This window comes from Lethenteron reissneri, chromosome 50 (assembly GCF_015708825.2).
Source record: "Lethenteron reissneri isolate LAM-NWPU_2019-01 chromosome 50, ASM1570882v1, whole genome shotgun sequence".
NCBI classification, from domain to species: domain Eukaryota; kingdom Metazoa; phylum Chordata; class Hyperoartia; order Petromyzontiformes; family Petromyzontidae; genus Lethenteron; species Lethenteron reissneri.
The window spans coordinates 8814991-8832902 of record NC_083828.1 but is presented as its reverse complement, the minus strand read 5'-3'; the positions used below and the strand labels follow the sequence as shown (position 1 = coordinate 8832902).

Below are 17912 nucleotides of genomic sequence, written 5' to 3'. Positions count from 1 at the left end.
GGTCAACGGCGGCGTGGTTTATTTCTCAAATATGCCCGACTGTGAGGGCGGGCACAAGCCGGCGTGAGTAGGTTAAACGTTGAGTTTTATAAGGGCACCACGGGGTGACTAGCCCCTCTCCACCCAGCCCCACCCCTCCCACCCCCCACCTAGCCCTTCCCCTTCCAGCCCCTCCCCACCCAGCCCCACCCTCCCCACCCAGCCCCTCCCTGCACGACGGACGGACGGACACAATAATCCCCTGTGGGCTGATGGAACCAGGTGGTTCCTACCAGCAAAATACACCTCTCCATGCTGCTTTACGCCATTGGCCAGTGTCTACGTTGGTCCACACACCAGGACAGGTCGCATGCACTAATAAAAACAAAATAACCGCCTTCTTTAGGCACGCCAGGATGTTGCTTTTCAGCAACAGCGGTCCAATCATTCGTGATCATCATCATGATCACTTCCATCATCACCATCATGGTCAGCCTGACACTAAATATCACCATCAGAGTCAATTGATAATGAGTGTCCTCATTATCGTTGCATTATTGCGAAATATTTTAAAACGACGATCATTATAGGACAAGGGTTGTTATGGCCATGATCATCATCAGTAAGCAAGTCACATTATCCAAGTCATCATCATCATCATCGTCGACTTTGCCGAAGGCGTCTCCTCCTTTATTTTCATCACGGTCTTCATCACTTTCGCGTTCACCACCAAATCATCCACGCAACTTCCGCGAGACCGTGAAAGTCACCGCACTCACCCAACTTGTTCGCACTCACTCACTGCCGACGGCCGAGTGCCGAGGCTCGCTCGGTGGACAGGCTTGGCCGGCTCCCTGGCCTCCTCTCTTGTTGTTTCACGGCGCGGCGCTAATGCCGGGCGGCCCGACTTGTCGCGGCTAGCCCCGCGCCCACCAGCGTGGAACGCAAACGGAACCGTCGGCAAAAAAACGCGGCGCGGGCGGCGCAAAAATAATTTAACAGCCGAACGTGTCTCCTCATTTTTTTGGCGCACGCGTGCTCGCGTGCGCGCGTGTGTGTGTCTCTTCGTCCCGGGACCAGAAACGACAAAAGGCGCGCAACAAAAATTGGAACAAACCGCACCACTGCTTTCACTTCCGAAGGTTACGAAAATAAAGGCGAGGGGGGGGCGGGGCGGGTGGAGGGGGGCCGGGGGAAATTTGACGCATTTTTTCGTCTGCCTGAAAACCCCCCCCCCCCCATTCCACTCCCCTTCCCCCCCCATCGCGCGGCCGGACAAAGTCAACGAGACGACAACGTCGCCAAGGTACGTGGGGCGATGCGCGCCGCGATCTCGAGGGATGTTTTCTTTAGGGAAATTCCGCGCGGCGCACGGGAGGAAAGTTCCCGGAGAAATTGATGATGGGAGGGGGGGGGGGTAGGGGGGTTCAATGCGATAACTGCGGCTAAGGAAAACAATTATCACGCGACTGCGATTACGATGAATCAAATAATAACGTGACTCTTAAAATGATCGTCGACGTTAATTAGACAGTAATGCAACGATTGTGAGAACAATAATTATTATCGGACTATAACAATTAATTGATTATGACCGTAATGACAACGACAATGATGATAATGATGATGACCAAAATGATGGGGCCATTACGATGATGACGATAAACAAGACATTGTTACAGTGGTGATCGATATCAGTGTGAGCACGGTCACGAAGATGATGATGATCACCAAAATGACCATCTGAATGTTGATACGATGATGATGATCAATGTCACAAAGACCAAGATGAAGACATCGAGTCTGTGTGTCTTTATATGGCCCACTGGGTCTCTTTGTGAGTCTGTGGGTCTCTATGCGAGTCTGTGGGTCTCTATGTGAGTCTGTGGATCTCAATGTGAGTCTGTGGGTCTCTATGTGAGTCTATGGGTCTCTATGTGAGTCTGTGGGTCTCTATGTGAGTCTGTGGGTCTCTATGTGAGCCTGCGGGTCTCCATGTGAGTCTGTGGGTCTCTATCTGAGTCTGTGGGTCTCTTTGTGAGTCTGTGGGTCTCTATGCGAGTCTGTGGGTCTCTATGTGAGGCTGTGGATCTCAATGTGAGTCTGTGGGTCTCTATGTGAGTCTATGGGTCTCTATGTGAGTATGTGGGTCTCTATGTGAGTCTATGGGTCTCTATGTGAGTCTGTGGGTCTCTATGTGAGTCTATGGGTCTCTATGTGAGTCTTTGGATCTCTATGTGAGTCTGTGGGTCACTATGTGAACATCTGAGTGTCACTGCTGTGGGTCTTTATGTGGACCTCTGGGTCTCTATGTGAGTCTATGGGTCTCTATGTGAGTCTGTGGGTCTCTATGTGAGACTATGGATCTCTATGTGAGCCTGCGGGTCTCCATGTGAGTCTGTGGGTCACTATGTGAACCTCTGGGTGTCACTGCTCGTGCAATCCACCTGCACGCATCATCCCTAGAGACCTAAAAACCCGGGCCGGACTTTGTTTCTTTCGCAACCGCCACAAGCGTCCATGTGCTCTGCAGTTGCGTGCGCCACGTGCTGTTGTCCTGCACCACCATTGCTCTCATTGCTGTGCCCGCACGTGCTACTGCTACGTGTGCGTGCGTGCGTTAATGCGCGTGCGTGCGTGTGTGTGCGTGCGTGCGCGTGTGTGTGCGTGCGCGTGTGTGCGTGTGTGTGCATGTGTGCGTGCGCGTGCGTGTGTGTGCGTGTGTGTGCATGTGTGCGCGTGTGCGCGTGCGCGTGTGGTGGTGCGCGTCTCACTTGAAGGGGATGCGCGTGATGGTGTTGGGCGAGCTGGCCGACGCGATCACCTGCAGGATTTGGCCGAGGCTCTCGAACCCGCCGCTCAGCTGGAACGCCACCTGGTCCGCGGGGTTCTGCGAACCGAAGGGGATGGAGACAAATAAACACGCCGCCCCGTGCGGCCTCTACGGAAACTGTCGGGCCCAGTGCTGTTCGCGACGTGCCGAGTAAGGCCGGAGTGGCGGGGTGTGGCCGGGACAATAGGCCCGGCCGCCTTGGTCTCGCCATCGCTGATGAACCAAGATCACAATGTCTACTCAGTGCAGGGCCGGGACAGGTTCGGCGTAGTAAAAGCCACTTGCGGCGTTTATCAACGGGATCATAGCTCAGTCCGTGAACCATGACGGCACTGCTCCCACGAGCACGGTTACTCGATCAGCAGCTCGGCGCATGGTGGGGTAGAGTGTGGGTACCGGCACATCTTTCAAAGCGAGCGTGGAGGAGTAGGCCAAAGTACCCTCCACAGCTCCCTTTGGTGGAGGCCCTTCCCCCAGCCTAGTGGGGTGTGCAAAACAATTGCTTGCCTGTGCCTTGACCACATTTTACATGAGGATCTACATCTGAGAGGTGGTTCATTCTAGATTTGAAGTTTTCGTGACTGCAAGGATCCATACTCTCTTTGGTTCTTTCGGTAAAGTCACGTAGGTGAAAAATTAAATAAATAAATTAAAAAATAAGAATACAAAATAAAAATTAGATTTTTTTTTTCCACCTACGTGACTTTACCGAAAGAACCGAAGAGTACATGAGAGGTGTCGTGCGCTTGTTCGTCATCTGTCGGTCATATCGAGTGCTGTGCACGACGCACGCGGCCGCCAGAACATGGTTGGCGAGTGGGGCGCGTGGGTGGGTGGGTGAGCGGGTGGGGGTGGCCAGCACACGTAGCCACCCACCTACGTTCCCGGCCGCCAAGAAGCACTGCTTCTCACAGGGTGCTTCGCAGTTATCTCCTCGCTGCCGTTTCACCGCTCCCACCCCCCAACTCTCTCTGCGGCTAGCCACAGCACAGCTGTTTGTGGTCGTGCGCTGCCCTGTTGCTCTCCCGTGCGTTTTCAGGCCGGGTTCCGCCGCGCATCCTTTGGGATGACGTCTGACGCTCAGCTCCTGTAGTGCTACCCACGGCGGCGGTGCTGGTTTTTATCGTCTAATTCTGGCCCAACCGTTTGTCCAATTCGGCTGGTTTTCTAATTGATCATCTTCACGAGAGTTAAATCTTGACTTATTTTCGTGACTGCAGGAATTCATATTCATGAGAGCGATCACCCCCTAATACAGGCGGACAGACAGAGTTAAAGCACTACCGCTTTCAACTCTGCGTGGAAAGCATTAAAAAAAACCTAGACAGTGCATCCCGTGTCTCGGTCGTATTCCACGAGTTCCCACCTCTGGGTCTCATCAGCAGCTTGCTGCCAGTATCACAACTCCAATGGAGGCTCCGTACAGCGTCCCGCGTCCCCCCCCCCTTGCTCGTCAGAGGCACGGCCGAGGCCTTCAGCCGCACGGGCGTGCAGGGCGCCAGCACGCAGGTGTGGGGCGCACTTAGAGAAACATCACAGCGACCCCCCCTCACCCCCCCTACCAACCACCACGTGGGTCATCCCCCCTCCCCCATCCCCGTCTAATCAGTTTCCGTGCGATCCTAATCAGATCTTACGGGCGAGATGCGGTCACCGTCCAGAAAATCCATCGCTTTTTGCTTCATCGGCAGCGTCTCCCTCGAGGCTGCCTAGGGAACGACTGCCCCATCATCGCACCCGCTCGTCCGCCCGCTCGTCCGCCCGCTCGTTGGCTCGCCCACTCGCTTGGCACATTCGTTAACTCACTCGCTCAAGCGCCCACTCGCTCGCTCGCGCACATTACGTATGTACGTGCGCAAGTACAAAAGTGCTGCGATAAAATGCAACGGTAACCGTTGGACGAGACGAATGGACAATGTAGGGATCGGGCGCTCTGCACTAGCCGCAGTGTGAGCTGGGCGTAGAAGCGTAATGATATGGGGTCCCTCGAACCAATCGGTGACTCGGGGGCGCGATTTGATTCGACACCCTCTTCATTTGGTCTCAGTCTCATTTGTACCATTTCTCATTGAGTACAGCTAGCGTGTGGTTGCATATCATCTGTACGTCAATCGGAAATACAGTAAAACCTTGGATTGCGAGCATAATTCGTTCCGGAAACGTGTTTGTAATCCAAAGCACTCGTCTATCAGTTGTGATCACGTGACACTCGGCAAACAAAGCGTATACACGTACTACTCGTATTGCAAGACCTCGCTCGTTTATCAAATTCATGTTTATTTAAAATTTTTGCTCGTCTTGCAAAACACTCGCAGACCAACTTACTCGCAATCCAAGGTTTTACTGTAACCGATTCTCAAAAAAATCACGCATGGACACCATCCACGAATCCCGAGCGCGACGATCGTTCTAACCGACGAATCGGGGCACGGTGTCGCGCCCGGACAGCAGGGAGGGTTTTCCCGCACAGCAACCGCACGCGCGACACATGCAGCCAAAGAAACGATCTAAACTCACGCGGGCAATGCACCGCGTTGATCGCGAGAGTACGAATCGGCTTTTAACCGACGGCATCGTTCGTCGCTTTGTCACCCGCCAAGTTGCGAAAAAATCGCCCGAATAACAATAAAACTATTTGCAAATGCGCGCAAATTTTTCGCGAAACGGGCGAAGCGCTGAACGGAAATTGTCTCCACGACGACAAGGCCACTGCCGCCACCGCCGCCGCAACGCTCCGGCGCAGTTGGAAACCCAAGCCGTAAAAATCAGCAATGTTCCCATTTTTTTTTTATTTCTTCAGTTAAAAGAAACTCATACGGGCGTAAACGCCGGGCAGTTTAGCCCGGGCTTCAGATGGAGAGGCCTATGAGGCGTGGCTAATGACTGCTGCCCTGACCGTTAACGACATCAGCTGGTAGGGTGGGGGAGAGGTGGGGGGGGTAGGTGGGGGGAGGTGGGGGGGGAGGTGGGGGGGGAGGTGAGGCGGGAGGTGACGGGCACTTGGGTGAACGCTGCGGGGTGGGGTTAGGTCAGCGGTTCTCAACCTCTCTGGTACGGTGGGCCCCCTAATCGAGATCACCGACTGGTCCCCACAAACCCCCCCCCCCACCACCTCCAGGCCGCTGAGCCCCCAACCCCACCCCGCCCCCCCACCTCACCCCCACCCAGATTACTCAGGCCACAGTACACAGAGAGATCGCATGTCAACGTCTCTCGTCTACGCGGTGTTAGCAACAGATTTGTTTCATGTTGCGTATTACTGTGTTTTGGAACCATCAGGTTAGGGGATGGTGGGGGGATGGTAGGGGGATGGTGGGGGGGGGGGGAAGTTATGGGAGAAGTGAGGGCGGTTGTGAGAGGAGGAATATCCGAAACCTCCGATGTCATGTTCCTCCAAGGCGCCTCCGCCTGGGTCTCGGGTTCAAGGGCTCCCAGGTGCCTCAGCGCCGCGCCTGGGCCAGGGCCGGGAACGGGAGCCAGCGGGGCGTGCCACCCCAAACCGTGCCGGCTCGCAGCACGCCGAGTCTCTGCCCACACGTTTCTGGGCAGCTACTGGGCCACGCGTGGTGGCGCAGGGGTATGCCACCTGTCCCGTTTTTCCCAGGATCTGTTCTCTTGTTGAGCGAGGAGGCGGTTGCTTCCCAGGGAAATCTGCACATTTTCCCTGGACATTACATGTCCCGGGTTGTCGCCAGTCGCGTAACAATGCTACACCACTCGGGACAATGCATTCACATGGAGTGGTCCTCTTTTCTGTTATTGTCAGATATTCTTCTTCTTATTTTTCCCATGAAGCATTGTGGTGTTTTTTTTTTGTAAATTGGAGGTGGCGACCTTAAGTGGCAAGACACGCCAATGGTCCCACGCTTTGGAGTGAGGGATTGGTGGATCACGTAGAGATTTGTGAACTTCCGAAACCCCCGCTGGGCTGCATGCAAGGTGGCCGATCAGATGGCAGAAGAGCAAGGGGCCTGCAAAACCCATCTGTGCGGATCTTTTGAGCGGTTTTTTTATCCTCACGCAATTTTCTAGCACATGCACAACAATAATCCACGGAGTTGGCCACACATCCCAGTGTAGCAGCACCTTCCTGAACTCGAACCTTGAGACTCAGCGAGGATTTCCAGAAGACATCAAGTGGTAGCGCCTGACCGCCGTGTTCAGCCTGACGATCCCCAGTGCGCAGATCCCCACCGCGTCGGGGTTCACGGTTCGATTCACCCCCGCTTGGCAACAGCAATAATAGCGTTCAGTCGTGTCAATCCACTGCTGGATGAAGGCATCCTCATGCCGCGTCGGTCACGGGAGAGGGTCGTGTCGATGACCAATTTGAGAGCGCGGGCCTCGGAAATCTGGCCGTGGATTTTGCCACAACTCCGAGATCCGGGCAGCAGTGAGGAGACAATGGCGAGGGGCGCTACCGATCGTGACGACCTCCTGACCTTCACTGGATTCGATTACGAACGACACGCCGTTTTGCGGCGTCGCGGGCACCAGTATCGAAATACCTGCAGATGTCACCGACCTGTGTATCGCAGCGTGTAACGGAATAGCACAGCTGCAGGTGACCGGCCCCAGCACTGCCGCCCGGCTTATCGGCGCAGAAGCCACTCGTTGCTCGGTGCCATCGGTGGAATTTCTCAAAATCCGGCTTGGCCGTCTCTCAAGGGAGGCGGTTGTTCCGAGGCAACCACCCCGCTTGGGTTCCTTTACACCCCCGGGGGGGGGGGGGGGGGAAGCAGAGTAATATTTAACCTCTAAAGATGGCATTGAAAGGAACAATTAGCGAGCCATAAAAGTTGTAAATACCAGCTCAGCGGGCCAAAGATACACATCGAAATGTAGCCCGGTTCGGTCGCAGCTTTGGCCAACCGAGGCTGCGGGGGCTATGAAGGAGACGCGTCCCGACGGCCGGCGCCAGCGGCGTCCCGACGCGAGGCGCGCTCCACCTCGCTCATCGCTCCTCCGGAGCAGACGGCAGCAGCCCGTCACCGCTGCTGCTCTCTGCTCCGGTGTGTTGGGGGGGGGGGGGAGGTTTTTGGGGGGGGGGGGGGGGCTTAAAAGCCATAAACAGCGCTAATGCGAGCGCTTTGCCGGCGGCGCTGGCGGCGGCGGTGCTCTCCAGTTGGGGCCGGTGGGCGTTGGCGAGGAGGAGGAGGAGGAGAAGGCCCGCTTGAGCAAACAGCTCGGGGCAGGCCGACTTGAGATGCGGGAGATTACCGCTCATTCCGCGAGCCCGGCCCAACCCCAAGGACGGACGTGAAACAAAACGCACCGAGCGTCGGACCGCTGTCCGGCTCCTACACGCTACCCACGGCCTCCTCCTCCTCCACCTCAGCCACACTCCACCCTGATATGACCCCTGCTGTCACCTTGGTGTCACTGAGTCTAAGACGGGGCGTCTTAAAACTATCCAGCGTTTGCGACCCAACAACAATCCCTTTCTTTGAATGTACTTCAATTGTAAATGTTGTGGGTTTACTCTCCAACGCACCGGTGTGCTGTACTAGTCACGTGACAAACCTTACTAATTGCCTGTGTCGGGTGGTGGCGGGTTTAACGACACATTATATATTCACGCGATCTAACCCAAAAAAAACTCTACTACGGATCTCTCCGCGTTGTCATGATGCACATCCGAGTCCTTGCAGGCCGAACACAGCCGCTCGCCGTTCGTCGAGGGCCCCCACCCGACGTGGCGAGCGCCGATTCAAACGGAGATAAGAAAAGACCAAGAGGGCCAGCGAGCGCCGTGGACAGGAAACTATCGCGAGTACGCCGATGGGATTCCCGAGTTGCTCCTGTCCAGCGGCGGCGTCGTGGTGCTGCCGCCGGGGGGGGGGGGGGGTGTCTTTCGGCTCTTGCCAGTCGCTCTCTCACAACGCGTCGTCCTGCCCAACGCCACTCGGTTGGTTCCGTTTGACCCACGGCCCGCCGGGCCTTGCTTGTCGAGTGGGGTTAGGGCCGCGCCCCGCCGTGCGGCCGGCAGCGGCCGATTGCAAGTCAGCCTCGCCGGGCGCCTAATTACGGCTGCTTAATGGGGTGTTAACGCGAGGCCTGGCAGAGCGCATGAGGTTTGGGTTACCGCGTACTGGTGCTGGCCAGCCCATCGCTCAAACCGCACCGCACCCCAACTCTGGGGTAGGGGGGGGGTTTCGACGTGCGAGCGTGTGCGCGCGAGCGTGGTTTTTTTTGTCGTGAGGTTTACAGCGAAACGACCGAGTGGTTAGGTAATTAAAATAATAAAGCTCGGTATTTGTCAGCTGGAGGAGGAGGCTGCTTGCGCGGTGGTTAGCGGGCACCGTGTCATGAAGTCGGCCAACAGTGGTGGGTGATATTTGAAATGTCCCTGGAAATTATCTAGGTTGACTCAGCCTTAAGTAAGCACCCGGTGCGGTGTGTAAACATTAACAGAGGGGAGAAAAAGTCACCTCGTGCGCCGAGCCGGCCTTCATATCCGAGTGATATATATGAGAACAGGTCCTGAAGTTTCCCCTTCACCAACCCGCACCGACCGGTATGGTGAAGTACGGTCTAATGACTGTCATGGCATGGGGGAGGCTTCCGTTCACAATAAGTGGATTGGCTAGAGATTGCAAATTGTAATTTTATTTTGTCAGTGCAATTGTTTTGAAGATAATGTTACCAAGCGAAGACTCTTTTTTGGCAGTTTACCGATTAACGACCTCCCATACCGGGGCGATCATCAGCCATTGACACTCCTGGTCCCACACATTGGGTATTATTTTTCAATATTTTTAAATGAAATATGACAATTCCCGGCGTTCAAGATTAACGATGGAGTGGCGGGCAAAGGAGGAAGTAGCCGCCGAACGTCTTCAGTCACGCGACGCGTCTCTATGTATTTATAAACGTAGAGACGTTTATGGGTCTCCGTGCAAGTCTACGCAAGAGACTCTTGAAATATCGTGCAAAAACAACTCAACGCATTCGTCCTGCGCCGTGGTAAAAACAACAAAGTTATCCTCTGCTGCTGCGTTGACAGTGGTGCACGAGCACAAACAGCAACGCGACTCAACGCGTTCCCCCATAAACAACATCGTCCGTGGCCTTACGATGAAAGAAGTCCGTAGCAGGCGACGTTTCGGGCGCAATGGGCCCTTCTTAGCAGCACGCGAAGAGGCACCAACAAAGGCCTGGACACCGCAGGCTGCACCGGGAGCGCGCGCTGGTTGCCCGTAGGGTCGGCTCATCCAAAACCGCGTGGTTTAAATTACGAAGAAAAAAAAAAACACACGAACTCTTACATCCGACCCCACCCCCCGCCCGCCCCCCACCACCACAAATAAAAATACTGTGGCTCAGACAACAAACTACAGGCAAACTTCCTCGGAGATAAAGCAACAACAACAACAAAAAAACCCCACCACCAGATTGTTACTGTCATGGTGGAGCAGTCAAACAGAGCTTATCGCGGGATGCTATCGCACAGCCGACGGTCCCACTATCTCGCTCATTCATTAACCCTCGCCGCCACTCACGCGAGCGGCGCTCAGCCGGTCTTTCCGGGAGAGGAGACTGCACGGGTCCCTCTGTCCTCTGTGGTCGTAAAAAAAAACAAGAACACGCAGCAAACACAAAAATGCAAAACGTCCCGGGCGTCGTTGCGGCGAAGCCGGCACCACGGTTGTCACGCGTGGCCAAACGGCGACCGGCGGCCTCACCGAGTCTCCACGGATCATCTCCCGGTGCCGCGGTTCAAACAACGGCGCGGTACAGATGGCTCCAGCCACGGACAATCGGGAGATCGCGCGCGTGCGTGTGTGCACTTACCCCTACAGTCTGCTAGGGCTATACAGGGGATCTTTGTCTTTGTAGTGGGAGGGGGGGCAGGTAAAGTGTCAGGCGTACTATTCCCACCTCATCCAACACATCTGGGGGGGTTCTCTCTCTAGAGCTCCAACGATGCGGCGGCTCTTCCGCCAGCAGCGGAGTGAGACGAGGAGCAACATGCGGGGCTGCGCCTTTGCCGCGTCGTACACGCGGCGGGGATGCGAACGTTAAGTTGCGGCGTCCGCGGGAAACAAACTCGGGGGTTAATGCGCCGACGCCAACGCACGGACCCCTCCGAGGAAAGAGGCCCCCCCCCCCCTGATCCCCACCCCTTGCCAGCCGGCGCTCGCCAACGCCCTTTGCCAGGCGGAGAGGATCCTCCACCACACCGACAGCGCGGCGTCCGTGAAGACGCGGGTCGTCGCTCCGCGCTTGCTCGGGGCACAAACATTTTCTTGTTGCATCTTTATAACGAGCGGTGCGGGAGAAGCGTGGGGGGTGGGGGCGGGGGTGCTCTGTTATGATTCATTAAATACCCACGGACAATGCAGGCTCCATTAATCCGTGGCTCTTGAGTGGACGCGCGCACACGAGCGCGCGCCCGTAATGAATATCGTTATCGAGAGTGCTGCCCCATTACGCCGCCTTTGGTACCTCTGTTTACATTGTGGCTGCTGTTGTTTTTGTTGTTGTTGCTGCTGGAGACGCGTAGCACACTGACCGCTTTGTTAAATACCTTCACGCGGTGGGGGAGGGCCACGTGCACCGACAGCCTCGTCCGTACCGCCGATGAGCTGTTTACTTGAGACCCGATTGAACGTTTACCCGCCGCGTGAGCGAGAGGCCACGGGCATCGCCGTTAGTGCGGTCAGGACGAGCCCTCGATATTGTCGAGGCCGTTATTGGATACCGCACGAGGCGCACTCCGCGTGCGTTTGCGTTCACGTGCGGGCCCCTCGCTAACACCATTGACAATTATCTGTACCTGTCCCGGGCCTCCCCTAGGTCTACTCAGCCTCAAATGAGTACCCAGTGCGGTGTGTGAACATCGCCACGAGGGAGACAAAGGCGGTCGGGCGTGGCGCTGGCCACCCCCCCCACCCCCCCTGTGCCGTTCCAGCCTTCATAGGTGCTACTGGCTAACAGCACTTGCCCCAACAGTCTGTTGAGGCTACACGGGTAGACCTTTGCCTTTGTGAGGACAAGAGGCACTGCTCGCGAGCGCCGATTGAAGCCGGTACGGCCTCCGAAGGGGGGCAAGGGGTTATCCAGCAGAAGCAGCAGCAGCAGCACCACCGTGCCAGGCAATATCCGTCTCCCCATCGCACACTTCACCGGGCGCACCCATTCAAGGCCGAGCTGACCTGAGCCAAGGGTTGCCGCAGGACAGGTTCCTGATTCCACGAGCCACTGGTGGGAGTCGGCACTGGCCGGGAACTCGGCTCACAGGGAGCTGAGTGTCATCAGCGAAGAGCGACATTCCCCCTTGCCCAAATGCACAAACAAGGAGAGACGCACGGCAGGAGAGACGCAAGGCAGTGACGGTGGCTCAGCCGGCGTTGCCGAAGGCCTGGGTTCGAATCCAGGTCTCAGCCGCCCGTGATGAAACCGGTTTCTCAACCTGGTTACCGATGCGAAATGAAACACCCACAATCAATTTAGTTGCTTCATTTCGCCGATTTCTATCTCTGAGACAACAAATACAAAAAATATCTGCCACGCGACGAACATTCCTCTCTGCCGCATGACAATCCTCTCTCCATACTCTTTGGTTATTTCGGTAAAGTCACGTAGATGAAAAAAATAATAATAATAAAATGAAAATAACTAAATTAAATCACGACGTTTCGGAGGCAACACAAGCTTCCGTCATCAGGTGGAACAGCCATAGCAATATTACTGTAGTGAATAATTTTATTTTTTTGTCCTCTACGTGACTTTACCGAATGAACCAAAGCGTATGGATCCTTGCAGTCACGAAAACTTCAAATCTAGAATCCTCTCTCACGCACCTGCGATGAGCACCTTTGGCTACGTGAGGTGGGAAAAAAGTTTTATAATACACACGTACGTACGTGACGCACGGGAAAGCGACATTTCATTCGACGTCGGAAGTGGTTCTGGGATAGCTACTTCTGCGGACCGTAATCTGACGCGCAGGCCTGCACGCGCTGCTCTGGGGGTCCAGTCACGCGTGGCTTCATCGTCTCACGAAACATTTGGCGGTCCGAATTAAAATTCAAAGAGACAGAGTAGCATTTTGTTAAAATGACACAAGCTGAAGATGAAGGCACGAAGCAGAGCACAGGTACCATAGGCTCAGAGGCACCCCCCCCAACCCCCCAGCATGCGACTAATTGGCAGGTCTCACCAGATTAGCATAAGCCTCTTCCCCTAAATTAGCAGCCCGATTATAAAACGGATGATCCCCAAACGTAAAAATACACACACGCAGGAGCCGCGGGCACCCCCCCCCCCGTCCGCCTGGAGACACGGCGAACCACCCATGCTGTGCTCGCTCCCGCATCGCCCGCTAAACGTAATTATCGTAGCGCTAACGAGACAGGCAGACGCACCGCGGGGGTGCGTGACAATAGCTGGGCACGCGCGCCACGCAGCCGAGTGGAAATCGCGGTGTGTGTGTGTGTCGGGGAGCGGTTCAAACCCAGCAGCCAGAGATCAATTCCCGCTCATGGCCAACATCGGTGGTGGATACATGAACCGGTGTCGTCTCTCCCCACGGGCGACTTAAATTAGTACCTGGTGCGGTGTGTAAACATGAGGCATCGTGGAGACAAAGGCGGCTGGGCATGGTGCTGTACGTGATTAGTGTAGTGCGCTACGAACCCATGACTAGCACCAGTGAAATATATCTGAACCGGTCCTAGGCCTGTGTGTGTGTGTATATCTGTGAGCACGGCGGCGGTGCCGGTGTTGGCGACGGGAGGGGCTGGCTGAGGACATCACAGCGTGGCAGATGGAGACTAACAGGATTACAAATCCCCAGTAATTCTTACGAGCTAAATCCGAGCAGCGGGAGGTTAGAAATCAATTTGTCCCACCCGGCAAGAGTAATCAAATCAAACAAGATAGATACCCGCCCGCCGCCCGCCCGCCCGCGCGCACGCGCTCGCTCGACACTCGCGCGCCCGAGACGGCGTCTTTGTCAAGTTTTCCTTTTGACGTGCAGCTGCGGCGGCGTCGAGTGCTGTTATCCCATACTTGACCGGCGCACGACCAGCGGCGGCGCGTCTGCCGCTCGCCGCAGAGGTTTGGCGCATCGAGCCCAGCGGTCGCCCCGGTTAATACCGCGCGTGAATTCTCGCCGTAAACGCGTCGACACGGCGACGTGCCGTCCGCTCCATGCCGGCTACCCGTACCCGGCCGGGTATCGGGTAGGGTACGGATACCCGATTGCGACCTCTGGGATGAAGCCATGTTGCAGACGCGGGTGGGTTGATTCTAGGAATTTGAATTGTGAGAAGAGACAAGACGTTGGGAAATGAGTGACAAACGGTTACTCACCAGTGACTCACGGCCTACCAGTACCCGGCCGCACCAGGGTCGCAAACGGGTACCTGTACCCGTACCCGGTCGGGTTACGGGTAGCCGGGTATCGGGTAGGGTACGGGTATCGGGTACCCGATTGCGACCTCTGGCGTGGATAGGTGAGCGAGACCGTTTTGACCGACGAGATTTGCTTAATTAGCTTTGTTTTGCATTTATTCACGACCGTGCCATCGGCATCGTCGTGTCACGGGATGCAGACGTTGACACTTGGAACGCCGCCGCTGCCGCTGTCCCTCGCTGACAGAATTCACCGCTACAGCAGTCGGGGCCGACTCGTGATCTGGCACTCGCACTGTCAAACTAATCGTACGTTTGAGAAATTGCACGTTTGCGTATTTCGTGTTGTGCCAACGCACGGAGCGCGTGTGGAGAAAACACAGGTGTATGAGGGGATGACACTCATCGGTGTCTTAGAATTAACCAGGAGACCGCTACGAACACAAGTGAGACCCGGGTAAGCAAGGTTTCTGTCTTTAAGAAGAATTTTTTACCTTTTTGGAAATACAACAGGAGGGGTTAAGATGTTCAAACACCAAACAGAAACCTTTTGCAAAGGAATCAAGTCCTGCATTAACCACACACAGAGTACTTGCGGTGAACATGCAAACAAAACATGCTCTGATATCATGTGCATTACCTTATTTTTCATTCTTTGATACTGGCAAAGAGGCCCGATGATATACTCGTGTTCATTGACTTAAATCGTATAATTTGGGCACGAGTAATTGATGAATCAGACAGCCGCGAGGTTTGGCTTCGTCCCCTGCAGCGGAGTCTGTCTTGAGCACAGTGCGTTTCGTCTGTGTCCAGTGTCTGCACATTCCTGAGTTTGTTTTTTCTTTGATTCCTACAGTCATTAAAAAATAACTTTCTTTGCACCGAATAGCCCGGGACTCGCGCCCATTCCAGTCCAGTCTCGCAAGCTAAGCAGGCTGTGGGCCTGGACAGCGCTTGCACGGGCAACCACGAAGCACAAAGCAGGTGGCTGTAGGCCGCTACGGGGGGGGGGGGGACCAGCACGCTCCCCTGTTGGTGCGTGCTCCACTCCCGCGGCTGACGCTCCACCGCCATCACCGACATGCGCTGAGCGGCGCGCGGTCACGTTTCACGCGACCCACACCCCCCCCCTCCCCCACGCATAGCGCACAGAAAGGCCCTCATCCAGCAGTGGGTCGGCAAAAACATGTACGTGCATGGACCCATCTACGTGGGTGTGCGAGTAAACAGAAGTATACTTATGGGGGAGGGAGGGGGGAGGAAGAGCGTTATTTCTGTCCGCACTGTGGGCTGGTGGCATCTAGCGGCTGGGCCCTGCACTGCAACACCTGGCAGAGGTCAGGCAAACGTCTCCGGTGTGACCCCCTCCCAACGGGATCGCGGGCCGTACTTGTTTGCCCATCTCTTCGCCTCCCTACGCAGCTACTCCGTCAGGAAAGGCGAAGACAAAATGAGCCCTGTATCGCTACGCTCTCCCACGTCAATGCTCTTCCGCTGTCGTGAAACATCACGCATGGACCGAACATGGTGAGGTTTTACCAAACACCCTCCAATGTCCGCATGGCGTGGGGAGGCCCACATTCGGCGCTACACAAATTAAAACAAAGGCTCAGGGCCCGAAAACGGGTCAAGGGATCAATGATTCATAACACAATGGGGTGCGTCCAACATCAAATTCAAAATCCTAACAACCATCAACGAGCTAATTAACATTAACACGCCAATTAACCGGCGCTCCCATCTCTATCTGGCCCGCATATCTGTTTCGTCACCTCGCCGCGTCTCTCTCTTCACGTCCGCATCGTCTCTCATCTCGCCGCGTCTCCATCCGTCGTCCGGTGACGCCTCTTGTCAACGGCACAACCGCGGCTCAGAGGTGTCAGCGCGGCGCGATTTACACGTTTCGCTATTGTTGTCGTTAAGCGCGATTGTTACGAACCGCTATTGTTGTGAACCGTGTCGGCCCTCGAGCGGTTAGCGACACGGTGTGCGGAGGCCTTCATCCAGCGGTGGATTGACAAAGAGTAAAGCCGCTAAAACCACGTACATCAACCACTTCACATGCCTCCTCCGATGGATTGGATTAACTTTTAAAACGTCGCGGCGAGGGGAGGGCAGGATGGGCAGAGAGAGAGGCGTTGAGGGGTTGAACAATGGGGTTCTCAAGCACGGGGCGACGCTCCCAGCCACGCGGTCGGCGCACGCGACGTGGACACAAGCAAGGGCTGCCGGCTCTGGTGGGGTGACGCGTGCGTATTCTCACGCCTGTCTGTGCGTATGTATGTAGGGTGGGGAGCGGCAGTGTAGCGGTTAGCGCGCCCCGCTACAAACCCGGCGACCCGGGTTTCGAATCCCGCTCACGGCCAACGCCGGTGAGGATTATCTGAACCGGTCCTGGGCCTCCCCTAGGGCGGCTCAGCCTCGAATGGGTATCTGGTGTAGAGTGTAAACATCGCCACTGGGGAGTCAAAGGCGGTCGGTGTGGTGCTGGCCACCCACCCCCTCGTGTACCGTTCCGGCCTTCATAGGTTCTCACAAACAGCACTTGCCCCAAAAGCCTGTTGACACTATATAAGGGATCTTTGTCTTTGTATATATGTAGTGGTTAGTGCGTGTGTGTGTGTGCGTATATATAACGGTGAGTGCGCTGTGCTATGAACCCGGCAACCCGGGTTTGATCCCGCTCACGGCCCGACACCGGAACCAGTCGTGGGCTTCCCCTAGGTAGACTCAGCGTCAAACTAGTACCCGATGCTCAGCTTAATTTTGTTGTCGATTCTCTCATTCATTCACCACTTGTATTCGTCCGCGCGTTCGTTCACATGCTCGGCGTCATGGAGAGGAGCTGCTCACAAATGGGCAGGCTCATGTGTCAATTCGTTCTTGACTCAATCAGCACATCGTCCGTTTGTTTAACCGTCCGTCGGTCCGTTCGTTCGCCCGCCCATTCGATCGGCGCAACCGGGCGGGAGCTGCTCTCACATCGGGACAAGGTCAGCTGCTGGGTTTATTGTTGAGGGGAGAGTAAAAAGATGATGTGGGGGGTGTGGGGGTGCGGGGGGGGGGGGGGGCGGGGGAGGCGGTGCATCGCTGGCACGGGGTGAACGGTGGGAGCGGATGGAGGGCACGGGTCGGGGAGGTGAAGGGTGAAACCGGAACGCCTTCTGCTCGGTGCAGCAAGAAGACTCCGCGTGTTCGCCTGCGCTGCGGGGCGGAGGACGACGACGGGCAACCTCGCTTCGGGGGAGAAGAAATCCGCGGAAGCCGGCCAGAGGGTGACAAAGGGGCAACCCGGCGTCGGGGAAAAGAAATCCGCGGAAGCCCGCGGGGCAGGCAGCCGCGACTCGCCGCACCGGCGAGCGGGTTGGGGTGCCGTGATTCGCGCTGGCGACTCGTTTTGCGCCGCGTGATCATTGCTCGAGCGGAGCAGCTCTGTTCAACGGGTAAAGGAGCAGCCCTGCAAGTGCCTGGTCACTCTACTGCTGGTGGAAGGGCCTCTGCCAGAGGGTTGCTTTAAAGAGCTCCTCTCGGAAGGAATGTTTCGCCTGTTCTTCAACGTTGGCCAGATGTCTTGGAACACGTGGAAGTACCCACACCTTTATCCCACCGCACGCAACCTGCCGGTCAACTAAGGTGTACCCATAACCACTGCTGGTATACTAAGGTGCACACACTTATATAGTACAAATATAGTAAGTTATATATATGGTACATTAAAAAGCCAACTACAGTCTTCAAG

The 17912-nt window shown here is 55.8% G+C and overlaps 1 protein-coding gene across 1 annotated transcript in view; it reads right to left on the bottom strand.

The window, feature by feature from the left end:
• LOC133355251 (S phase cyclin A-associated protein in the endoplasmic reticulum-like) overlaps window positions 1-17912 on the bottom strand; it is a 227935-nt gene that overhangs the window by 56992 nt on the left and 153031 nt on the right. The window contains 1 exon segment of the mRNA XM_061572635.1: window positions 2754-2869. Coding sequence (XP_061428619.1) covers window positions 2754-2869 — 116 coding nt within the window.